Source organism: Bos grunniens, chromosome 7, assembly GCF_055505025.1.
Source record: "Bos grunniens cultivar Pamir isolate PY7600 chromosome 7, Bosgru_T2T1.0, whole genome shotgun sequence".
In the NCBI taxonomy this organism is placed as follows: Eukaryota; Metazoa; Chordata; class Mammalia; order Artiodactyla; family Bovidae; genus Bos; species Bos grunniens.
In genome coordinates this window covers 94,393,828-94,420,690 of record NC_141171.1, presented here as the reverse complement: position 1 = coordinate 94,420,690, position 26,863 = coordinate 94,393,828, and the positions used below count along the sequence as shown (strand labels likewise).

The 26,863-nt window shown below is 37.2% G+C and overlaps 1 protein-coding gene across 32 annotated transcripts in view; it reads left to right on the top strand.

The window, feature by feature from the left end:
- The window catches only part of MCTP1 (multiple C2 and transmembrane domain containing 1), a 721,660-nt gene that overhangs the window by 333,068 nt on the left and 361,729 nt on the right, over positions 1 to 26,863 (top strand). For 13 of the 32 annotated variants that reach the window (XM_086413167.1, XM_086413163.1, XM_086413158.1 and 10 more), the window contains exon 1: positions 16,349 to 16,572. The exons of the other annotated variants lie outside the window; for them this stretch is intronic. In XM_086413167.1, the coding sequence (XP_086269293.1) occupies positions 16,516 to 16,572 (57 nt within the window). In that variant the 5' untranslated portion in view covers positions 16,349 to 16,515. Of the gene's footprint in view, positions 1 to 16,348; positions 16,573 to 26,863 lie in introns of those variants that run through there. 32 annotated transcript variants of the gene reach the window in all.

The following is a 26,863-nucleotide window of genomic DNA, read 5'->3' as shown; positions in this document are numbered from 1 at the left end:
CTCCACCAATGTGATATATCAATTAATTTCGTCACTGAGTTTAAATATAGGGAAAGTCAAATAGGGTCATTGGCTTCAGGCAGCCCCAATCCAGCATAATGTACAAAGAGCAGGGGCTACTGCTTACTTTCTGATCAGTTATCTTGATACAAGTATGTGACTGGCAGGAACAGAGTAAATATGAGAGATCAGGGCACCTTCTTTGCCCAATGGTAGCACTATAAAGTAGAGAGTGGTTTGGATGCAGTTATTTTCATAATTCCCTGAGTTCTCACTGCTCTACAAATAACCCAGCTGGGCGCTTCACTTCTGACCTTGCTATTCTGACCCTTGCTCTGTGGTCTTTTCCTCCTGACTTGGATGGTGTTCTTGGCTCCAGCAATGCCTGGAAGGTGTTCATCAAACCAAATAAAGAGAAACAGAAGCACCTCTGTATGCCAAACATCTTGAACTCCTTGGAGGAAATGCGTTATAAAAATCTAACATAAATAATAAAATAAAAAGTAGTCTGCTTGGTAAGAACTAATCAGTAAGAGGGAAAGCAAAAAAAAAAAAAAAAAAAGCTAATACCAAGATTTTTTTTTACAAATAACTTGGGAGTGGTTGTGTGGTTATATTACAAAAAGAATAAAGGAATATTTAGAAAAAATATGTATAGTATATAGTATTAATGAAAAATTTAGAAATTCTTAAAAATGGTAAGGCAAATATTATAACTTGAGATGTTGAGAATTGCTTATAATTCCATATTTTATATGATAAAGCAGAACTGTGTTTGAATTTATAGTTCAGTACTTATCAAAATCAGATTATTAAGGTTTAGGCAAAATAATGTATCATCTGCTTATGAAGAAACGTGTAGTGATTTTTCACACTATATCTTCTCAGTCTCAATTTATTTGCGTCAGGGATGTTTCTCAGTTTATATGTACAAACTATTTTAACATTCAAAAGTGAATTCTTTAAATTTTTTCCTTCGGTTTATTAAAGGGATATCGGTATTTTTAATTTGGTAATTCAGTGTTGCATAATTTACCTTATGAGTCAAGACTCCTTTATAGAGTCTATTAAAGTTCCAGGAATAAAACATTTCATTTATTGATTTACTTGGGAATTATTTAATGTTTTTATAAAGTTAAATAAACCATTCATGATCTTGAGGGGATTACTGGCATAGAGATCAAATTGGAAAAAAAGATAAAAGTTCTGGGGTATAACTTGATCAGCTTTATCTTATAGAAAATTCATGTGGGATGAGCAGAAATAGAAGACAGCAGGCAAGGAAAACAGTAAGAGGCTGCCCCAGTTGTAGTTTTATGTATAACACTACCCCAAAGCTTAAAGACTGAAGACAGCATCAGCCATATATTTTGTTCATCAATGCATACATTGGGCAGGGTGTGGTAAGATCAGATTGTCTCTGCTCCATGCATATCACTTAACTGAGGACTAGAGGACCTTCTTTCAAGATGGTTTATTCAAATATCTAGAAAGTTGGTGTTGGCCATTGTCGGGAAGCTCAGCTGCAGCGATAGCCCTAGTTTTTCTCCATATGGGCGTCTGAATGGGGTACTTGCCCTTCTTGTGGTATGGTGACTGGATTCTAAGAGCAAGCCCAGGAGAGAACCAGATGGTCCCTTACCAGCTTTTATGACCTGCTCTCAGAAGTCACATGGCATCACATCTGCTATAGTCACAGTCTTGCTGAAGGTCAAGGAATCTCTCATCACCTGCTGATGGGAGGCGTGTCAGTCACATTGTGAGAAAAGCATGTGTGAAGGGAGATTTTTTTGTGTGCCTCTTTGGAAAATACAGTCTTCTGTAATCTACCATGCACCTACAACTCACATCGTCTTCACATGCCAAATATACTTTTCTTCCCCAAGACCCTCAAATCTAAACACCCACTGGTTATTTGTCATTTAAGATCCTGGTGAAGGTCAGACTGTTTCAGTGTAGTTCTTTTAGCACAGCTGTTAAATCTGAGGAACTGTGAACATAAAAGGCAAGCTGTCTGCTCCACCATTTTCTACTCTCTTCTCTTTCTTTAAGCTTTATCAATGTGTGATTGACAAATAGAAATTATATGTATTTAATGGTGTACAATATGATATTTTGATGCATGTATACATTTAAAATGATATCACAATCAAACTAATTAAACACATCAATCACCTCATATAGTTACTTGTCTTGCATGTGGTAAGAACATTTAAGATTTACTTTTTAAGCAAATTTCAAATATACAATATAGTATTAGAAACTATAGTTACCATGCTGTACACTAGATTCCCAGAACTTATTTATCTTGTATAAGTGAAACTTTGTGTGCTTTAACCAACATTTCCCCATTACTCCCACTCCCCACTATAGCCAATTTTCAATAGCAAGACAGACATCGATAAACTGCTATAGACACATCTAAAGAGGAGAAAGCAAGAAGCATGTAGTAGTAACCACCCCATAGCAATTAAGAAACTTAGCTAGGCTTATGCTGCCAGGTTCTTCATTAAAGTATATTCCTACTGCTGGCAGCTGTCTTGTCCAACTCTTTGTGTGTGTGTGTGTTTGTCTGCTTTTGGAATCAGAGTAATGTTAGCTTTGTAGAAGTATTCTTTCTTCTTTAATTTTTGCAATAGTTTGAGAAGGCTAAGTGTTAACACACACACCCACACACAAAAAAAATGTTTGGTAGAACTCACCTGTGAAGCCATCTGTCCTGGATTCTTTCTGTTGGGAGTTCTTTTTATTGCTGATTCAATTGATTCAATTTTGTTACTGATAATTAATCTCTTCATATTTCCTCTTTCTGTTTCAGTCTTGGGAGACTGTACATTTCTAGGAATTTATCCATTTCTTCTAGGTTTCCATTTTGTTGGTGTGTAATCATTCACAGCAATCTCTTATGATTCCTCTGTTTCTGTGGTGTTAGTTGTAACTTTTCTTCTTTCATTTCTGATTTTATTTCTCTTTATCTGGATGAATTTGGCCTAAGATTTACCAATTTTGCTTATCTTTTCAAAGAACCAGTTCTTAGATTCATTGATCTTTTCTGTTTTTTTTTTACTCTATTTCTGCTCTTATCTTTATGATTTCTTTTCTTCTACTAACTTTGGCTTTTGTTCTTCTTTTTCTAGTTTATTTAAGTGTAAGTTTAGATTGTTTATTTAATATTTTTTTCTTTTTTCCTGAGGTAAGTTTATATCACTGTAAACTTCCCTGTTAGAACTGCTTTTGCTGCATTCCAAAGATTTTGGACCATTGTATTTTCATTTTCATTTGTCTCTAGATATTTTTTTATTTTCTCTTTGATTTATTCAATGACCCTTTGCTTGTTTAGTAGCATATTGTTTAGCCTTCAATTGTTTGTGTTATTTGCAGTTTTTTTCTTGTTCTAGTCTCATATTTGGTGATTGTGAAGGATGCTTGATATGATTTCAGTCTTCTTAAATTTATTGAGACTTGTTTCATGTCCTAGCATGTGACCTATCCTAGAGAATTTTCCGTGTGCATTTGAAAAGAGTGTTTATTCTGCTGCCTTTGCAAGAAATGTAAATATATTTCTATTAAGTCCATATGATTTGATGTGTTATTTAAGGTCAGCGTTTCCTTGTTGACTTTCTGTCTGGATGATGTATGACTTCCTGTCCATTGATATGAGATATTATAGTTCCCTAATACTGTGTTACTGTCAGTCTCTCCCTTTATACCTGCTAATATTTGCTTTATGTATTGAGGTGCTTCTGTGTTGGCTGCACATACATTTATAGTTGTTACATCTTCTTCTTGGATTGATCCCTTGATCATAATGTAATGTCCTTCTTTGTCTTTTGTCACAGTGTTTGTTTTAAAGTCTGTTTTGTCTGATGTTGGTGTTAATATCCCACATTTCCTTTCATTTCCATTTGCTTGGGAGACACTTTTTCATTCCCTCACTTTCAGTCTGTGTGTCTTTAGATTGGAAGTGAGTCTTGTATAGCAGCATGTACTTGGGTTTTGGATTTTTACCCATTCAGCCACTTTATGTCTTTTGAATGGAGCATTTAGTCTATTTACATTTAAAGTATTTATTGATGGGTATATACTTATTGCCATTTATTAATTATTTTCTGGGTGTTTTGTAGTTCTGTTTTTATTCTTTTGTTCTTTTGCTTTCTTCACTTGTGATTTAATAACTACCTTCAGTGTTATATTTTAATTCCTTTCTATTTGTATGTGTGTGTCTATTCTAGATTTTTAGACTGTGGTTACCATTACGTTCATATATAGCAGTCTCTATATATAAATGATTACTTTAAGTTGATGATCTCTTAAGTTCAAACTCATTCCAACAACCTGTATTTTTACTCATCACCCCCATATTTAATGTTTTTGACATCATATTTTACATCTCTTTGTTTTGTGTATTCCTTAATTACTAATTGTGGATATAGATGATTTTAGTTTTGTTTTTTAACCAGTTAATCAACTACCTGTACTGCATATTTGCTTTTACCAATGATATTTTACCTTTTGTGATTTTTATATTTCTAGTTGTGATCTTTTCTGCTTAGAGAAGTCCCCTTAACATTTCTTGCATATCTAATTTACTGGTGCTGAACTCTTTTAGCTTTTGCTTGTCTATGAAACTGTTTATATCTCCTCCAGGTCTGAATGATAACCTTGCCAGGTAGAGTATCCTTTGTTGTAGATTTTTTCCCTTTCATCACTTTGATACACTCACTTCCTGTGGCCTGGAAAGTTCCTGCTAAAAAGTCAGCTGAATGTCTTACGGAAATTCTCTTGCATGTAACTAGTTGCTTTCCTTTTCCAGTTTTTAAGATTCTCTCCTTGTCTTTAATTTTTGCAATTAATATTGTAAGTTTTCTTGGGTTCATCTTATTTGGGACCCCATGCAGTGATTATCACCATCTGCAGTGATTTTGGAGCCCCCCAAAATAAAGTCTCTCACTGTTTTCATTGTTTCCCCATCTATTTGCCATGAAGTGATGGGACCAGATGCCATGATCTTTGTTTTTTGAATGTTGAGTTTTAAGCCAGCTTTTTTACTCTCCTCTTTCACTTTCATCAAGAAGCTCTTTAGCTCCTCTTCACTTTCTGCTATAAGGGTGGTGTCATCTGCACATCTGAGGTTATTGATATTTCTCCCAGCAGTCTTGATTCTGGCTTGTGCTTCATCCAGCTAGGCTTTTCGCATGATGTACCCTGGATCTAAGTTAAAAAAGCAGGGTAACAATATACAGCCTTGACGTACTCCTTTCCCAATTTTTAACCAGTCTGTTGTTCTATGTCTGGTTCTAACTGTTGCTTCTTGACCTGCATACAAGTTTCTCAGGAGGCAGGTAAGGTGGTCTGGTATTCCCATCTCTTGAAGAATTTTGCACAGTTTGTTGTGATCCACACCATCAAAGGCTTTGCCACAGTCACTAAATCAGAAATAGATATTTTTCTGGAACTCTCTTGCTTTTTCTATGATCCAACAGATGTTGGCAATTTGATCTCTGGTTCCTCTGCCTCTTCTAAATCTAGATTGAACATCTGCAAGTTCTCAGTTCATGTACTGTTGAAGCCTAGCTTGGAGAATTTTGAGTATTACTTTGCTAGTGTGTGAAACAAGTGCAATTGTATGATAGTTTGAACATTCTTTGCCATTGCCTTTCTTTGGGATTGGAATGGAAACTGACCTTTTCCAGTTTTGTGGCCACTGCTGAGTTTTCCAAAGTTGCTGGCATATTGAGTGCAGCACTTTCACAGCATCATCTTTTAGAATTTGAAATAGCTCAACTGGAATTCCATCACCTCTACTAGCTTTGTTCGTAGTGATGCTTCCTAAGGCTAACTTAACTTTGCACGCCAGGATGTCTGGCTCTAGGTGAATGATCACACCATCATGGTTATCTGGGTCATGAAGATCTTTTCTGTAAAGTTTTTCTGTGTATTCTTGTCACCTCTTCTTAATATCTTATGCTTCTGTTAGGTCCATACCATTTCTGTCCTTAATTGTGCCCATCTTTGCATGAAATATTCCTTTGGTATCTCTAATTTTCTTGAAGAGATCTCTAGTCTTTCCCATTCTGTTGTTTTCCTCTATTTCTTTGCATTGATCGCTGAGGAAGGCTTTCTTATCTCACCTTACTATTCTTTGGAACTCTTTATTTAGATGGATGTATCTTTCCTTTTCTCCTTTGCCTTTTGCTTGTGTTTAACTTGGGTCATTTTCTCTACCTGGTCTTCCAGTTCACTGATCCATTGCTTTCTATCATCTAACCTACTGTTGATTCCTTATAGTGTATTTTTCATTTGTTATTGTATTCCTCATCTGTTCAGACCTTCTTTATACTTTTTAACTTTATGTTAAACTTCTCATATCTTCCAGTTTATTGAGAATCTCTATTATTATTACATGGAACTCTTCATGAAATAAGTGGCTTATCTCCACCTTGGTTTTTTTTTCCCCCCTGAGGTTTTGTCTTGGTACTTCCTTTGGAACATATTCCTCTGTCATCATTTTCATTGCTTCTCTGGTTTATCCTCTGACTTGTCTCTATGTATTAAGTAGGTCATTTATATTTCCTGATCCTGGAGAAGTGGCCTTACGTAGGAGATGTAGTCTGGTTGCACATTCCTGTCTCTCACCAGATCTATATGTGTTCGGGGTACTGCCTGTATGGGCTGCCTGGGCCCTTCTGTTGTGTCAGGGCTGACTGCTGTTGGTGTGCAAGCAGGCAGGGCTGGCCCTCAGCCTGGTTGGCTGTGACAGCTGCTGCATGCAGTGGCTGCTTACCTGCTGGTAAGCGGGGCCAGATCCCAGTGCATCCGGCTCTGCAGCCTTGGAGTAGAAAATCCTGGGCTGGTTCTGACTTGTTGGTAGGAAGGGCTGGGTCCTTGGGTGGCTAGCTGTGGAGGCTGGGGAATCCCCTGGTGCTGCCCTGATAGAGTACTCAGATTTTTAAAACCTGCTCTTTGAACAACCATGGAATCTTGCCTCAAAAATTACCTTGAAATTCCTAAAATTGTTTTATGAAATGGAGACAGTGCAAGGAAGAATGGCAGTAGAACCAGAATGAAAGAGAAATACAAGGGGGCCCAGGTGAGGGGCCTGAGTGTGGGGTGTGTTGAGAATTCTGAGGCATAAACCTAGGCAAGCAGTAATGTTAGGGGAGTAAGCTATGCTTTGATGACCAGACTACCTGAATTGTGTAAGTTAAGATGGAGTGTTGCAGAGAATAGAGAACTAAAATAAAGAAAGCTTTGTAGTACTGTTTCTTTTTATTGAGTGCCAGTTCAGAAGAATGCTATGTCTGTCAAGATGACAGGTTCTGGAACGAGTTTATTAACTTAGTCAAACAGTAAAGACCATAAGGGAATGAAACAGATCTCACACTTAAGCGGATCTTCTGAATTCAGAATTAACATTTTAGACTCTGTCCAAGAGGGTCTAAATTGGACTGTTTTAGTGGTATAGGAATCAATGAAGGCCTTTTCTCACTACTTAAATAAAAGAGTTTCCTTCACATTTACTGCATGAGTCAGAAGGTGTTATTTTTATCAAATCAATTCCAAAGTATTATTTTTAATAAAAGTCGGCAATTTATGAATTTGAAAGTTCCATTTTAAGTTTAACAGAAAGTTTGGTTTCAAGTAGGATGTATCCACATCAATTTCCTTATGTTCAATGCACTTTTATTCTGAAATTAAGCTTGTTCAATATCTAAGGAAAAAAATGACCTTTAAATTAAACTCTGGAATATTTGCTCATCTAAGATTTCTCAAAGGTATTCCTATTTTTACTTCCCAGGATTGATAAATGCAGAAATAAAAAGTATTCCTTTAATTTCTTCTGCATAGTGAGGGGGGGGAAAGTGTAGAATTAAATTTGTCACCTTCCTTGGATATGTCTCCTAAGAATAATTGTATCTAGGCCTCTAGTATTTTATGGTGGTTACTTGCTTCATAATTTTCAGATATAGAAGAATTACAGTTTTTCTAATTGGTATATAATAAAGAGAAATGATATGGCATAAATTTTTTTGACCTTGTTTTTATACCTATCCTTCTGAAAAATTGCACTTACAGTAGTATAGAAATTAACATTTGAAATTGAAATCTTCATCATTTCTTTCAAGGGAACATTGTAAAAGTACCACAAGACTGAAAGCATGGACTCTGGAGCGAGACTGCCTGTGTTTGAATCCTGGTTCAGCCACCTACTAGCTGGATAATCTTGGGCAGGTTACTTAACTTCTCTTTGCCTCGGTGTCCATATCAGAACAGGAGTATTTCCGTGCCCACTTCACACTGTTATTTTCAGAAAGAAATTAGTTAGTATTGGTAAAGTGCTTAGAACGGTGCCCAGCATATAAGTACATAGTACATGTTTGGTGTTAAAAACGATGAAGTGAAATAAAGTATACAGGCAACAGAGTGCAGTGTTTAAGGGTGTGGATTCTAATCCCAGCTCCTCTACTTGTTACCTGTGTAAATGTGGTCAGGTTGCTTAACTTCCTTAAGCCTCTGTTTCCTCCATTGTAAAATAATTCCTGAAGATAGTATTAGCTTCTCAGAGTTTCTGAGGATTAAACGGGATGGTCTTTAGCAAGCACGTAGCGCAATATCTGTTTCCCAGCACCGATGGTTACAAATAAGTGTTATCATTTCTGTGCATACTCTGTCTGTGTTCTTGGGTTTTTTCTCTTTGATTCTCCACTTTACACTCCTAGGTCATTTCTGGACCTTCATAGGACCAGATAGGGATTCTCTGAAAGGTGTGGCAATGAGGGCAGAGTGAGGATAAGGGTGGTTGTAAGATAAATTACTTAAGCTCCCATGAGGCCTTGCAGGGTGGACTTGTGTTAGGGTATTTGTCGCTCTCTGTGGTTTGGCCCAAGACTTTATGGGCCCAGAAACCAGAGCTGTCAGCAGTTCTGGAGCCCGTCTCTCCCCTAGAGCTGGGCTTCTATTAACAAAGCTCATATGATTGATGTACAGAATCAGAACGCCAATGTTTCCCTTTACAACGAGAAGTGAAACTGCTGGGGTGTGGTGGCTCGTGTTCCCACCCAAGTGCTTTTTGTGCCTGGAGACAGGCCACCTCTCTAACCAGGCTGCCAACTTACTAACTTTTATATTGGGAGACATAGCTCCTGCGTAGATCCTCAGGTCCCTCAGCTTTCCAGCAAGTTCTCCCTGAAGTCATGTAAACAGGATACCAAATTCTAATCAGAAAGTAACATAATGGAAAGTAGCACATGGAGTCAGAAGACAGCTGGTTCTCAGACTTATAGGTTTAATGGAATTAAAGGCAGATTTATAATAAAAAGGGGCATGCCACTAGCCCAGAGCACCCTATCCCAGCATTTGAGTGATCATGGACTATGCTTGCTTCTGAAGTTGCTTTGTACCTGTTTCGTGGTCTAGACTGTCCTCCTATTGGCAGAATCAGTTTAGAGCATGGTCATATCTGAGAATCTGAGACTGGCACATCAATGGGCACATATGGCCTTTGAAAGCTTTAGTTTGTCTCGTACTATATAAAGGTGAAGATTTAAAATTCAGGAGTATTCACGTAACTTAAAAAATTGGAAAAAATATTTGAAAAGTCCAGAGATCTATCCTTCCTGGACACTTCCTCCATCTTTCCTGGACCCTTCCCACGTGAGGTCTATTCTCTGGAGCCGAGTAGAGACTGTCCCCTGTAGGTGAGGCTTTGGTGCTGCCTTTCAGTCCCGTCTGCCAGGTCCCTACCAGGGCCATGACATTGACTCGCATTCCCCACTGGTAATGTGCATGCCTCGAAGCATTTGAATTCGTATCGTTCTGACAGTTAAACTTCCCTTTCTTATTTATGTGCTCTGACCTTCTGTATTTTTATTTCAAAGGTTTGTTCTCAAATGGTAGTCTTATTTTCTCATTTCCAGATTCATTTTAATGTCGGCCCCCCAAATAGCTAATTGCAAACACGTTTGAGTTTGTAAGTCCTAGAGGTTACAGTGATAGAAGACTCAAGTGTAAAGCTCATAGCTTCAAGAAAGTGGATATCCTGAATCTCTCCCCAGGAAATAGGTGACGCTGCCTGCCTGCCTTCTCTGTTTCTAGATCGAGAGTCCTTTCTTCCTCCTGGGTGAAGAAATTAACTACTCTTATATTCTATACTTTTTAAAATGCTCTAGATATTATGTGCATTGAAAGAAAAATAATAGCAACATTGTATTTACAAAAGTGATAAATATGGATGCTTGGTTTACAGATGTATTTATGATGGAATTTCTTTAAGAAATAAGATTATTTTTAGCTTCAATATTATAAACTATTAATAATCAGATATAGGAAGCTTTGCCATTTGTTATGATTCTTAAGAATTGCAGGCTTTTTGGTAACTGTCTCTGATGAATTCAGGAAAATGTCATTATATAATTGGATTATTGATTGTGAAAAGAAATTAGCTTTCCCAAGGAAGCATATTTCTTTTCCCAATGAATAACCTGCCCCTTAATTCCTACTAATCTTCTAAATAGGATTAATATATGAGTGATCTATTTGGAAAAATAGATTTGCTTGAGAAAAGAGAAATGTTAGTTGCAGATCTTTCTATATCTCACAGGTCTGTACTACTACAAATTTAACTACTTGGTATTTTGAATAATCCTTAGGGTGCAAGGTAATAACATTCTCTTCTCTCTGCTTCATAGCATCTTGTATAGATCTCTTATAATAACAGTTACTCCATCTTAATTAAACTCCTAAATTAAATAATGAATTACCACCATCTCTAGCACATGGTTATTTCTCCGTTTCATCATCATCATCTACTTGTAAGTTTCTTTCCTCAATTAGACTTCCTATTTCTTGATTATAAGGATTACTTCAAGTGTGTTTTCTCTCAAAGATTGCTTCAAGTGTGTTCTCTCTAACACAGTGTGGGCACATAGCAGATACTCAGCAATTGATGAACTGAACTCATCAGAATAGGAGTTCTTCTCAGATCCCTTTTAGGTGTGCATTCTGACATTATTGTTGGGAATGCTTCAGGAAGAATGGCTGAATTTTCACCATTCTTTTGACTCAAGAAATATAGATAAGTAACTGAAAAACAATAAAGTTTTAAATTAAAAAAGCATAAAATTTAAAAATAATAAACCACTAAAAGTATTATAAACAATGATAAAACAAGCTACACTCTGAAAAGTGATTTCTGTGGTTTATATAATGGACAAAAGAGTTGAACTGTAGTATATGAAGACCACCCAGTAAGTAAAAGAAAAACAACCTATTAGGGAAGAGGCCAATAATAATTAGATCAGATGCTCAACTTCAGCAGTAATTAGGGAAACCAAAATTAAAACCCTGAGATTCTATACCCGTCACAAACAAATGACAAAAATGTCAGAGTCTGGAATATCAGTACTGAGGAGATAGTAGGAATCTAGAGTAAGAAAGACTCTTGTACATTGCTGGCTGAGTTGTAAATTGTCGAAGTATGTTGGGATCCAGTTTGACAGTTTCCAGTAAAGGTGCAGCTGTGCATATCCAATGACTCTACAATTCTGTCCCCTCTTATTACAATCCTGTCCACCTCTAGAGAAGTTCTTGCACATGTACAAGAATTAGAGTAGCTTAATAGTAGCAATAGGGACTTCCTTGGTCCCTATAGTTGGGACCAGTGGTTGGGACTCTGTGCCTCCAATGCAGGGGGTGCAAGTAATGACCTCTGGTTGAGGAACTAAGATCCCACATGAAATCATTTTTAAAATTAAGAAAAATAGTAGAAATACATTAGAGATAACCTAAATCTACCAATAGGGGAATGGTTGTATGAATTGGAATGCTATAGAGCAATTAAAAAGATTATATTATGTAGAACTATTAATACATAAAACTTTAAGATAATGTTAAGCAAAAAAACAAAACTAAAAATTAAAGCATCTACATGTCATGCTACAATTTTATGAAGCTTAAAACATGCAAACAAGTATCTTATTTATGGATAAACACATGTTTGATGGAAATATAGAAAAGATGCATGGGAATGATAAAAGATAATCCTATAGAGTGTTTACCTAAGGAGGAAATGGCAGAGGCAGGAGCATATGGTGGCTTTAATTGTATCTGAAATGTTTTATTTCTTCCAGGAAATCTGAAGCAAATTTTGCATTATGTTAAGGTTTTCAAGAGAGTCAACAGACTCTGTAGGAGGTTTAAGGTATCAGGATAAGTAGGCTTTGAGAATAAAATAGAGCAGTATACTCACTGCCTGGCAAACGCATCAGTGTGTCAGCACTATGTAAATTCCAATCCTGGTTAGTTTTACTAAACTCGAAAAGGGCCTGACTCCTGTCTCAGACTGAGTACCATTAGCTGTGTGATTTTTAAGGAAGGAATACTGTGGAAACCCAGGGGAATACAAAAGCGTGGGTGGGACCTAAGATAATGTGAAGATTTTTGAGGACTTGATCGAGCCAGAAAAAAACAACCAACCAACCAAGGTTTAGATTTTGTACTGGAGTGGGTAGTCATTTCCCTTCTCAGGGGATCTTCCCAACCCAGGGATCAAACCCAGGTCTTCCACATTGCAGCCAGATTCTTTACCATTTCAGCCACCGGAGAAGCCCCAGTTAGGAAAGCAATTCTGCCCAATTCAGAGACCAGGAACCTTTCACTGAGCAAATAATAGGCCAGTTTATTTACAGTGATCCAAGACTAACTAAATTAATGTAAGGCATATTATTATGAATATTTGACTGTCAATATGTTGACAGTTGAATAAATCAAAGCTATATTTTTATGAAGTCAATAAAAGAACTTTCAGGAAGCCGAGAAAAAAAAATCAAAGACCTTAGCTGATCTCAGAAGGTGCACTGGAGGGCCTCTTGTAGCTTGCTGTGGGTTCCTGTCTCTCTCTGCCCTCTCGTTGTCTCTCTCTTGACATATCTCCTAGCCACACTGAAAAATTAGATAATGCATAAGTTTGGACTGATGAAGAATGGAGAGAGTGGTAGAGAAAAGCACTCTCATTTCTGTTACTTTGCTTTAAAAAAAAAAGTAAGAGTAGTCCATTTAGAGTAAGAATAATGTAGTAGAGAAATATAAAATATCAAACTTATTTCATTTTAAAGAGTAGCATGTTCTTTTCAGTTTACCTAAGGGGTATATAAATTCACTTTCATTTTATGAGTTTCATGCAATAGGTAATAAACAAAGTGAAATGACTGGCTTTCTCCCCAGTCACTCTCTTATTTCACATCTCTTTTCCTAGACATAACCATTTGTCCACAGTTGGTGTGCAGTCATCCTGGTCCTTTTCTGTTACTTTGCATGTAAAAATTTATGTACCCATAACTGGGATAATGTATTTTTCTGAAACATGTTATTTCCATTGAATGTCTTTTAGGGAGTTCGCATGTCAGTGCATCCCAGTTCAGTTCAGTTCAGTTGCTCTGCTGCTGCTGCTGCTAAGTCGCTTCAGTCGTGTCCGACTCTGTGTGACCACCATGAATTGCAGCACGCCAGGCCTCCCTGTCCATCACCAACTCCCGGAGTTCACTCAAACTCATGTCCATCGAGTCAGTGATGCCATCCAGCCATCTCATCCTCTGTCGTCCCCTTCTCCTCCTGCCCCCAATCCCTCCCAGCATCAGAGTCTTTTCCAATGAGTCAACTCTTCGCATGAGGTGGCCAAAGTACTGGAGTTTCAGCTTTAGCATCACTGCACTGAGATAACATTAAAAAAAAAATTAGCTACATAATGTTCCTTAGTATACTTAACTCATTATTTAACACTTCAACTCCTCACGGCCTATTGCAGAGTTTCTGGTTTTTTACTACTACGAAAAATTCTGCAGTGAATATTCCAGTACATCCATCATTACCGCAAAGGGCAAATGTGATTTAATGAATGGCAAGATCTAGGAACTACAGTAACATTGTCCAGAATTTTGTTTTCTCATCTTTGTTATTTTTCTTGGGTTGGCCTCATTTTCAGACAACCTTACTTTGTGTGGTAGCAAATAATGTCAACCAGCAGTTCCACACTTACCTTCTATTAACTTTATAGCCTCTCTGTCAATATCAGCAGAAGTGCAGGGGTTGGCTCTTGCTTCAGTGGCTTGGGTCCTGTGTCCATTCTTGACCCTGTCACTGTAGTTCTGTGGATAATTTATACCAATCAGTCAAGCCTGCGTCATGTGCCCACTTGTGGGGCTGGGTCAGCATAGTATAAACCACACGGATTGATAAGGAGGGTGGAATGGGTGGTTTGCTAGATAAAAATCAGGATTATGATACTAGAAGGAGGAGGTGTGTGTGCTGCTCAGGCAAATATATAATTGTCACTACAAATGTCTCATAGATAGTGTTTTTTTTTTTATATTTTTGTGAGTAGAAGATAGACTTACTAATGGTATCCAGATTTATGTCATAGGACCAGAGGATTCTTATAAGTATCATTCCAAATCTTTGCCAGAGTAATGAAGAAACAAGTCTATTATTTATATTTAATATTATATGTGAAAAGAAAACACATTATAGATTAAGGATCATTAATACCATGAAAGAGAGCTTGTTTTTCAGTTCAGGAAAGTGTTACTGAATGTATTTGCTAAATATTCAGTGATAATGATAGATTGTTTCAATGACATAATAGGTACCTAGTCTTGAAACACATTTGTTAATACTCTATTGCCAACCCTAGGACACGACTGAGCGACTTTACTTTCACTTTTCACTTTCATGCATTGGAGAAGGAAATGGCAACCCACTCCAGTGTTCTTGCCTGGAGAATCCCAGGGACGGGGGAGCCTGGTGGGCTGCCGTCTATGGGGTCGCACAGAATCGGACACGACTGAAGCAATGTAGCAGCAGCAGCAGTGCAGGTTCTATATTTTATTTACTCATTTATTAGACAAAGTTTATTAAATTCTGCTATGGACTGGTCACCATGCCAGGGGCTGGGAATAAAATACTGACTACAACAAGTTCCCTGCTCTCGGTTTCTTTCATTCTTGTTAGGGGCCACAGACTATCAATAAGTAAATAAACAAAGAATACGATTCCAGGTTGTGATTTACCATGAAGGAAATATAAAGAACATGAGATGAAAAGTAACTGGGGAAGGTCATTTCAGATAAGGTGGTAAAGGAAGCCTTCCCTGAAGAGACAACATTTGAACTGCAACCTGAGGACTGAGAATGAACCCCAAATTCTAGACTTATGTTATGCAATATGGTAGCCACTAGCCATGTGTTAGCCATTGTGTATGCAAATATAGCTAGCTCAGATTAAAATGTACTATAAATGTAAAATAGACTTTAGCTCCCCAAGGCTAGTACAGACATTGTAACTAATTTTATATTGATTATAGATTAAAATGATATTATTTTAGATATATTAGGATAAACATTATTAAAATTAAGTTTACATGGTACTTTTCCCTTTTATAATATTAAAATGTTTAAAATTACATATGTGACTCATTTTATCTTTCTGTTGAACAGTCCTGGTCTACTTGCTATTTGATATGCATGTTTTCATCTTTTTGTTCTTGCTGATGGCAGTTGAATTTATGTGGTAGACTCTCCTCCAAGGATCTAAGTCTATAATTATTGACTGAAATGTCCAAATATAATAATTCAACGTGTGATCAAATTTAATACAGCTCAGAGTTAAGATGTCTTGGATGGTGGGGAAAGCAGAGAACATTGCCACAGTTGCTAGAGCAGTTCTCTCATTAGTCATGTTCCTGTGGGAATGTTTGAGAAAAAGATAAAGGAAGACTCTGAGTTGGAGAGGTAGGCAGAGCTAGCAGTGCAAGGTAACGACAGCGTAGGACAGGATTTCTGTGGGAATCAGTGACAGCAAGCCACAAAGCTCTATTTCCATTCTCCACTTGATGAAGAAGATTCTATTGTGTTCTGTGGAATTGCCACTTCTTGAATATTAAAGTCAGAGTTTGATTCTATACTGTTTGCACCGATGAAATATTAGTGAAACTCTTTTTATATCTCTGTCAGAGCGATGTTGGCGAGTTCACACACATTTAATAACATTACATGAATTCATTGCCGAGAGTAAGGAGGGTCGTTTTTCTCTGAGCCATGCTGTTATTCAAATTTCCATTTGTGGTCTGTGCCATAGGGAAGAAGTTGATGATTTTGAAAACGCACGTCTGATTTAGCAGGGGAAAATTTTCAATTTTAGTTTGTAAACATTTGAGACCCCCAAATGTGATGTTTGTTATGTAATCTAACAGTTTTGCGGGGGGAAACTCTATCCCTACTGGTTTGAGAGAGAGTTGAGTCATATCCTGTGAATGTGAAGCAACGGTATTTAAACATCACGGGTTCCTCTTACTTTCATTCTAAGTCGCTGCTGTTCAGAGCAGCAAGTGTTCTCTGCAAAGAGGCTGCTACTAGCCCTGAGAGGAGTACAGCCTCTCTTGCTGGGATTCAGTAACGAAAGCCAAGTCTGAGGATGCAGTTCTGTCACTGGAGTGAAAGATGTTTTGTTTATTTCTAATCAACTATGCTGTATAGCTGCAAGCTGAAAGGTGCCTGTAATTTGCCAGTTATTTGTAATAAGGTAAGTGTTATATTCTGATTTACTCACTGTATTGTGGCAGCCTTGAATTAACGTGGCTGTTATAGAATGTGATCATGCCTCAGAAAATGCCTTCTCGCAGGATCTTAAAGGTGGCTTGGAGATTCTTGTGCAAATAATTTTGAATTTATGATACAGCCCACTTGTGAGATACTTAATAGATTGATATTGCTTGCGTGATAGTTTTTAATGATCAATATAGTGCCTGAGATGTGAAAACATTGTAGTAGCTTTGTATTGTTTTTAAGGATTAAGTAGTACCAGAATCATTGTTTTTCTTCTTGCTACCCTGTCATCTTGGTTAAAGGTAAAATGTAAATGCATAAAATTCCTATGATTATATTTGGATTTTATTCAAAATAATGATAGCTCAATAACTGTATTTCTCCATTACAAAAAAAGTGGTCTTAGTGATTTTTAGAAAGTTGAAAAGTAGTGTCTCTTGCTTTGACTTTTTATTTAAGTGAAAGGCCATTATTTTTAAACTTCTCATCCATTTGTTTCAAATTGTATATGAGTTTATTATCATAAGTCTGTCTCCTGAGCTGTTGTTGGAGACACTCATATATATATTGTATGGATGGAGAAATCTGTGGATTAGAGAAGTGGACAAGAGGTTTGCTTTTGAAATTCTTGAAGATTGCTGAGGAAAGTGGGAATGGAAAACAGGAATGTTGTCTTGGTTTTTTATTGATTAAAGAAATGGTATCAAATCAAAGCTAAGGTGTATCTGGTATCATATCACTCTGGATAGTCATATTTAAGGCATTTGAATTCTTCTGAAGTAGAAAAGGTTAATTTGATTGTGAGAGCTACAGCTGTGAATTTGTGAGATGTTGATGAAGGGATTTTCTATCTTTAGTGACAGTTGGCATTAGAATACTTTTTCTTCTTAATTGACCCACTGTCATGCTTAGAGATTATTTCATTTCTATTCAAAATTATGCCCACTACAAAATTGCTAGACTCTAACTACAACTTGGAGGTTATTTTCCATTAGATATATACATTTAATAACTCATGTTTTGCAAAGGCTGAAGTGAAGGCATGAAATTTTCCTCTTCTGTGAAGAGGAAATTAAAATTAGTTTAGCTTCCAAATATTTAAAGGCAGTATTCTGAATTAGAAAAGGAAAACTTAAAAGAAAATGACTTAGCACTCTGTGAGCTTTGGAGACCTTGCATAGTGAAAAGGCACATATCCCAAAATATGAGAACGCAAGAGGTTATAAATAGAGCAACCTGATGTTTGATATATAGAAAACTCTGCTTTTATGCCTGGACAAGGGTGGAGCTGTTCTGTTAAGCATTCTCCTTGAGACTGTTTCCTTATGCTATATGTGAATTAGGAAATGTCAATAAAGCGATAGAGTGTAATAATCTACATCAAGACAAAAGCATATCTTATTACAATTGACACTGTTTCTGATTCTTAAATCTGGATTATAATGCCCATCCAAACTGTTATTGTGAATGAAAACTCAGGCTGATGAAATACTGTAAAACTCAAGTTTTGATAATATGCTCTGTTACAAATGTAGACTTAATTTTAATGACACTGTACAGCCAACTGGTAATTACCTGATTAGATTGCTTCTCCTCCTTCCTCTCTGTTGCCCTCATCCTTTGGCTGTTTTCCTGCTCCTTTGCACATCCAAGATGAGTGTGGGTAATGGGCAGAGAGAGAGGAGGAAAGTGAACAGACCAAACAGGGTCCCGTCTCTCTTTCTCACCTCTCATAATGGTTCTGGTGGGGAGCGAGGTCAGAAAGAGGTTAGATTTAATGGCAAAAATAAGTCTTTTAGATTTCAATTATTTAGGAAATTCCTTGACCTTTGAGACAAAGAATAATTGGGAGCATGGTTGGGACAAATTTATATACCTTACAGAATTATTGCAAAGAGGTAGTATCACATCTGTTGTATAATTTTAACTATAATGTTTTATAGATGTTTCTGTGGAATTGTTTTTGTGTCTTCTTGAAGGAAAAGCACTGACAAGATATCAGAGATACTCAGAATTCCACTCTGGATTCAGACCATTTATTTTCAGAAATGAGGGTCTCCTTTTTCTCTTACTTTGTAAACTATTTTACTTGTGAATTTCTAGCTTATATAAAAATAGTATGCAAAGGTAAGCTCCAAAAATAAAAATAAAAACCTAATTTTACCTAAGCCTCAGTGCCGTTGGAAAATTTCAAATAGATAAAGAAAAAGATACTTACCAAGTGGCAATTACATCTTGTCTTTAATCTAAAATCAACACCCAGTTAGGGGCTACATTAGCAGAAGCACATAACATAAAATTTTAAATATTTTTCTTTATAAGTAAAGCTTTGTCTGAAGGGTTCAGGGTGAGAAACTACAGAGTAGGAAGAAATTATTTTATAGAGTACTTTTTCTGACTCCTGAAAACTAAATCTTTCTGGGTTATGCTTTACATCTTAGAGTCTCTAGTGAATCCTACTGGATAGCAAAAGCAGCACATTCACTGGGAAAAATAAATAGTGATCGCTGTCCTGCCTACTTCTGAAAATCTGTTATGAGGGTCACATCTACTTCTGAAAATCACATGAGACTTTGTGAGAAAGCACTTGTGAACTCGACAGAACTTGTAAATATCACTATCACCAAATAAGATATACAGAGTTACATAGATATTTGGAGGTGAACTTAGATGTGTTTATCTTCTTACTTCAGAAAGAAGGGAATTAGGTCCAGAATGCTTAAGGAAAGTGCCTAACTTCACTCAACTAGTGCCTAAACCTGGATCTTTTTATCTCCTCAGTTAGCTAGAAATTGATCACAAGATTAGCTGTTTCCTGCTGTTAAGAGTGTTTCTGGGTTTTTATAAAGATAAATACTATTTGCAGCATTGGTGCACATCCTTATAGGAAACTATCCTTGCAGAGTGTTTCACAGAAGACATATTGCCCTGTCTACAAGTTTTGTGGGCTGAGAATTCTTGTTGGCTCTAGTTTAACAGAGCACAAATTTGTGGAGTGAAAATCAAACTACAGCATCTGACTCTTGCGATCTCTTAGCGATTGCCACAGTAGAAGTGTCCAGGCTCTTTTCTGGAGAGTTGAATCATAAAAGTAAACATGTGAAATGAATGGGGGCTTGGTTTTGTAGCTTTTAAAACTGCAGATAGTATGGTAGATTGTTCTGATGCTTGTTGAAAGTGGCTAGTAAAAAAGAGATTCTTCCAAAGGTTACCCTTAAAAAGAGATTAGGAAAATTAAAAAGAACAAATTAACTTCCATTCATTTCTGTTAGAATTGATCTGGCTCTTTTACATTTATGGAACACTATTTTTCAGAGAGATGAGATGGGAGAACAATGACTTTTCATAATTATAAAAGTTAATGACATATATCCTATGATGCTAATGAACAAATTAGAGTCATAAAGAAAAAAATTTTTAAAGCCTCTTAACACTAAAATTAGAAGACAGGTTAATTAAAAGGTTTCTTGTGTTGGTGGTATTAATAAGGTTTATATCTAATTCCTAAGAATTCAAAATAGGGTAACCATTTCCTTTAATAAAAAATGTGCCTCTCGTGAAAAGTATATACTATAATCTTCATTTCCTGTGTTCTAATTTATACCTTCAATAAATAAGTGGAATTTAACATCATGCAATCTTGCGAACAGATCCTGGCTCTGCTTTGTAATAAAATTCAAGTGTACCTTGATTGCAAGAACTGCATAAATCTATAACTGGTAGGAGATAAAGGAAAACTGATTTGAAAAGACCTTGATGCTGGGAAAGATTGAAGGCAGGAGGAGAAGGGGACAACAGAGGATGAGATGGTTGCATGGCATCACCGACTCAATGGACATGAGTTTGAGTGAACTCCAGGAGTTGGTGATGGACAGGGAGGCCTGGCGTGTTGCAATCCATGGGGTCACAAAGAGTCGGACACGACTGAGCAACTGAACTGAACTGATGAAATGAATAGTTTAAAAACTTCACTAAACATTAGTGTGGTGAGATTGTGTGTGATCTGAGGGACAGAGCTCTGGGCTGTAGGGTGGGTAGTGGGAGAAGCAGTATTTTTTTGTACCCTTGATACCTCCTGTGGTTTTGGAACTGACAGGGAAGCCTGTGTCTTCTTTTGATTTTGTTTTCTTATCTACAAAGTTGACAACACATGTCCATGCTAGATGACAGTCCCACACACCCTATAGGGACTTTGTAAATACTGGTTACTCACCCTATGAACATCAAGGTGGGTGAAGCACTTCCAGGTCAATCACAGAGTCCATAGAGGTACCAGTGTCGTTAAGTACCAAGTGCTGGGCTTAGTTGCTCGGTCATGTCTGATTCTTTGTGACCCAATGGAGATTGCCAGGCTCCTCTGTCCTTGGGGATTCTCCAGGTAAGAATTCTGGAGTGGGTTTCCATGTCCTCTTTCAGGGGGTCTTTCCAACCCAGGGATCAAATCCAGGTCTCCCACATTGCAGGCAGATTCTTTACCATCTGAGCTATCAGGGAAACCCATGATTACTTGAGTGGGCAGTCTATCCATTCTCCAGGGGATCTTCTTGACCCAGGAATTGAACCAGGGTCTCCTGCATTGCAGGTGGATTCTTTACCAGCTGCGCTACCAGGGAAGACTGTTTGTGCCAAGGTTGGTAATGAATACCCCCTTGAGAGATACCCAAGTAGAAAAGCTTCAGAGATGGTTTATTGGGTTTTAATTCCATCTTAATTCATTGAGGTACTCAAATTAGTCACTTTGTCTCCCTTTACTTGAGTCATTTCACTAGTGGGATGGATTAGTAATATTCCTTCACGGCAATTTACTGCATACCCAAATGTAACAAAACAAATTTCAAATTCTGCTCTCCACAAGTGTTTCTAAGATGAAAATAGCAATAATGGCTAACAAGTAAGTCAGTCTCTATAATATATTTTAATGAATTGTCTTAATTTATTTCTTAAAAGTACCTTATGGGATTTGGGCACTATTATTATCGTTCCCTTTCACAGGTGAAGAAACTGAAATATAAATTAGGTGACTTATCCCAACAATCACCCAAATGGTATTATAATGATCAGAGTTGAACCTAGGTAGTCAGGCTTCAGAGCCAAGATTCTTTATGTTCTATGCTGCCTCCAGTTAGATTAGCTTGATCCCAGTAATATGAAGTGACTGCTATAAATTACTACAGAAAGGAAAACAAATCTTTTAAATGTTACTACATTTAATTATTTTGATGACTCCAGCATTCTCACTTGTGGTGAAACCCAGGCCTTTATGAATCAGAAATAAACTGAAGTTATTTGGGAATTCATAGCGAATGAGGCTAGTAATAATGCAAAATGCATTGGGAATGAACAGACATAACCAGTCCTTCTAGGGAATCTAGTCTTGGGTGCTGTGAAAAGATTTCATATTTTTGAGAGAGAAACAACTTTCAAGGCACACATTGTCAGCAGTCCTAGGAAAGCTCCTGGAAATTTGTGTGTTTTGAGGGAGAATTAATGTCATGTCCCCTTTTCTTTGTCAACTCTAAGAATTCCTGATAAAAGCCATTTGTGGGAAGGAGCATATTGAGTGAATAGTGGAAGGATTTTAGGTCCGTTATGTGACTACATCCATTTTGATCTGCCTTCTCCAAAGATTCCACAAGTTATGCTTGAAATTCTTGGGTAATTTTCTTTTTTAAAAAATTTATTTTTAATTGAAGGATAATTACTTTACAATATTGCATTGGTTTCTGCCGTACATCACTGTGAATCAGTCATAGGTACACAGGTGGCCCCTCCGGGCCCTTCCCACCCATCTAGGTTGCAACAGAGCCCTGGTTTGGGTTGCCTGAGTCATGCAGCAAATTCCCACTGGCATCTGTTTTACATATGGTACTGTATATGTTTCCATGCTACTCTCTGCGTCCACCCCACCCTTTCCTCCCCCAACCCCGTGTCCATAAGACTGTTCTCTGTCTGTGTCTCTATTGCTTCCCTGCAAATAGGTTCGTCAGTACCATATTTCTAGATTCCATATATATACTTTAATATATGGTATTTGTGTTTCTCTTTCTGACTTTCTTCATCTGTACCATAGGTTCTAGTTCATCCACCTCATGAGAACTGACTCATATGTGTTCCATTTTATGGCTGAGTAATAGTCCATTGTCTGTATGTACCGCAGCCTCTTTATCCATTCATCTGTCAATGGGCGTCCAGGTTGCTTCCGTGTCCTAGCTATTGCAAATAGTGCTGCAGTGAACATTAGGGTACCTGTGTCTTTTTCAATTTTGGTTTCCTCAGGGTACATGCCTAGTAGTGGGATTTCTGGGTTGTATGGTAGTTTTATTCCTAGTTTGTAAAGGACTCTCCATACTGTCTTCCGTAATGGCTCTATCACTTTACATTCTCTTGGGTAATGTTCAAACCCTCGTGTTTCCTTAAGTCTCAAAGACAAGAACTTGCTTCAGGATGCTTTGTACCCTCAGTGCTCACACAGTGCTTAGCACACTATGAACCTTCAGGAAGGATGCCTAGCAAGTTGGCTGGCCAGCTGGATGGATGGATGAATGGATAGACAATGGGAATGAACGGGCACATCCAGATCTGCTCCAAGTCATGACTCATGTACCTAGACTGAATTGGGATCAGCCTATTACTGAACTTGTGAGCGCAAGGGAATGAAATGTTAAAAGTAAAAGCATTTAGTTCAGTTCATCTCATACTTCATCATCTGATGGTTTTCAATATAAAACTGACATATCTAGAAATCATTTCTTGCCACAAGCTTTTCCCACTGCATCATGTTAGAGATTCTTTAATTACACTATGGAACCATAGTTGGTTTACTTCCTTAATTCAAAAGCTAAATTGATACAGATATATACATACATAATTGACAAGTGTTATACATGTGCATAGAGAGAAATAATAAAATTAAAAGGTCAAAATAAATGTGAACAGCCAAATTAATGGGAATTGTCAAAATTTGACTATTTTAAAATTTATTGTGGAAGGCAATAAAAAATTCAGAAGAAACAATTGAAGCAGCATTTCAAAGGAAAGAAAGGTATTTTTTTTAAATAAATTTAAAATATAGACTTCTTTCAGTCTTAGAACTGAAACTTGGTTTTTCCACAAAATTTCATTAGAGAGCTCAAATAAGAGGTCTGGTAACCAAGGTTTGTTTGGCATAATCAGTCAATTTTAAAGGATTGTTTCCAAAATGAGAATGGTGACTAAGGGCTTGGGTTAGGAAATGCTGCAGAGTTTGAGAAAAGGTATTAAGGTCATTCTTGTTTCAAGTTTTCCAGTGGGGAAAACACAGAGAAAACATTCCTGTAAAAGCATCTGTTCAAAAATAAAATATATACAAGTTTTAGACAATGGGAGCAACTCTATTGCAAAAATTACACATTTATCCTTGACCCAAAGCAGTCATTAAAAACAAAACATTAAAAAAAAAAGAAAAAAATCCCAATCAGCAAGAAATTATTGGATAAATATTCTTTTCCCTGGTCCTAAACACCATAGCACATGTTCACTATTCAAAGATGTTCTAATTTTTTGTGTCCAGGTGTCTGGTATTATTTGAATTTCATTTGAGTCCTGTGGCTCACTGTTTTCTCAAGAACCATCTTGCTTACAAATAGTATGTTCCGTGTCAGCAATCAGTGGCAAGGGTTACCCTGCTCAACAGTGGACTGCCTTTTACATCACAGAGTCTGGCCCTCGGTTTCAACATTCTTCCAATGAAGGATTCACCTTGTAGCCTCGCTCACATTTTCCAAAGACTAGGAACATTTTTTAAGACAGAACTCTTGACTCGTTTTTTTTCTTATCAATTCAGTGGTTGCTATGAATATTTAAATCAATTCTGAAACAATTACTTCCAAGTTTATCTGGCCACACTGTCTCAAAAGCTTTTGCTAAGCCCATGCCTGGAGTTTGAGAAATGTTTATGCTATTGATAGAGAGACAACACACACACACACACACACACACACACAATGAGGTTAATCAGTTAGATAGTTAATTAATGAATGATGAATTAATTAGTGACTATCTCATGGTAAATGTGTACTCTAAATTGTTAATAGCTATAAGGAATCATTAATACACCAGACATAAGAAGACTCTAGCCTTATTATCTGTTTTAAATCATTGACAAATAGCACAGAATATTGACATTCAAGAGTTTTTGAAAAGGATATTGCAGTTCCAAAGATATCCAGATTACTACCAGGAAGTCACTAATATCAACAGGGAATATGACTTCTTAGGTCATATGACTTTCAAGAGACAGTATTAAGGTGGTTATTGTTTCAACCTTTCCAAGGGAGTAAAAAATAGAAAATTTTCCTGTAAAAATATTTGAACAAGTGAAACTAAATAGGGTAAAAAATATATGGAAATTTGAGACGAGAGAAGCAAATGTTTTAGAAAAATAGTTTTGTTCATGGGTCCTACATGGTGATGCAGAGAGTAGAGGTCCCATATGGGTGATTTTTATATAACAGACACGAATATGACTTTTTAAGAAATCAACTAATGTCTTAAAGGGCTTCCCTTGTGGTTCAGCTGGTAAAGAGTCTGCCTGCAATGTGGGAGACCTGGGTTCCATCCCTGGGTTGGGAAGATCCCCTGGAGAAGGGAAAGGCTACCCACTCAATATTCTGGCCTGGAGAATTCCATCACAGAGTAGGACTCGACTGAGTGACTTTCACATGTACATGTACAATGTCTTAAAACTATTATTTGCTACATTAAAATATATATCTAATTGTACTCTGAGATCTTCCTCATCATGTCTGTTATTTTTTGTATGTTTTCATGAAAGACTGCTATTGCATTTTACAATTTTAATTGAAGGTTTTTTTTTTAAACAAAAATTAAGGTCAAAGTTAATGAAAAGCTAAATAGCAGTTTTATCTAAAAAATACAATATTATTTTATTTAATAAGTCAAATAAGTTCAACATAGTGTGCCAGCGGTAAAATGTCTGGTTTCTTCCTTTACCTGAGCAGCATGTAATTCATATTGACAGCTTCTGGAATTAGAAGGTGCCTTAAGATAGACTAGCTCAACTCCTTATATTTTCAAATGAGGAATATTCTGGCACGAGTAAATTAAATGACTTTTCCGAGATTATATACACCCAACTCACAACAGAGTCAAGCTGAACCTGGGGTTCTCACATGCAACAATGCAGTCTTTTTACTCTCTTAGTCACTGAGAGCATCATTTTCTGAACTTAGTATCCAAATGCTGCATGGGATTTTCACTTCATCTTTAAATCGCTCAGTCGCGTCTGACTCTTTGCAACCCCATGGACTATACAGTCCATGAAATTCTCCAGGCCGGAATACTGAAGTGGGTAGTCTTTCCCTTCTCCAGGGGATCTTCCCCAACCCAGGGATCAAACCCAGGTCTCCCGCATTGCAGGCAGGTTCTTTACCAGCTGAGCCACAAAGGGAAGCCCAAGAATACTGGAGTGGGTAGCCTATCCCTTTTCCAGTGGATCTTCCTGACCCAGGAATCAAACCAGGTCTCCTGCATTGCAGGTGGATTCTTTACCAACTGAGCTACGAGGGAAGCCCTTTCACTTCGTACTAAAATTTTAATTGTGCATGGCATAAATCAACTTAAGTTTGCCCCAATTTCCTTTCAGCCACACACATTTTTTACCATATTTTTGGAAGGGCATATTTTTTTTAACCCACAGTTTCTCCACAGAAACTTTTCCTAACACCTGTACGCTTACTTTTGTTCTATGCACTTGGCCATGAAGATGCACTTGTAATTACAGAAGTGGGCCCACATTTAACCACTCTTACAGATCTAAAACTGGTTAGATTTTCCACCCCCTCCAACTTTCCAGAACCTCAACACAAACTCCTACATCAAACTGACAGAAAACTCCATAAACGGGAATTATTGTATTAGGAAACAACATACACATCACTTCAAATCATTCAACCAAATAAATGGGAACAATTATTGAACAATGCTCCGTACTAATAACTGTTCTTTTGTCATCAAAGTAATGATGAGCTGCAAGTTCCCAGCCCCATTGCCTCTCTGCGTGGCTCCTGCAGAAGCTGGGCGGCCACACCCAGGCAGAGGCGGTCAAGGCACAGGGTGCTGTACCTCTCCAGGTGGAAGATTCTCTTAGGAGATGGCCCAGGTAAAGGCGGCACCAGATAATCTGGTCCACTCTCTTTCTTTTAGATATGAACCAGCAAAGTCTGTGCTTGATTGGGATTCTTATTTGCAGCTGCAGTGGTGAGTGAGGA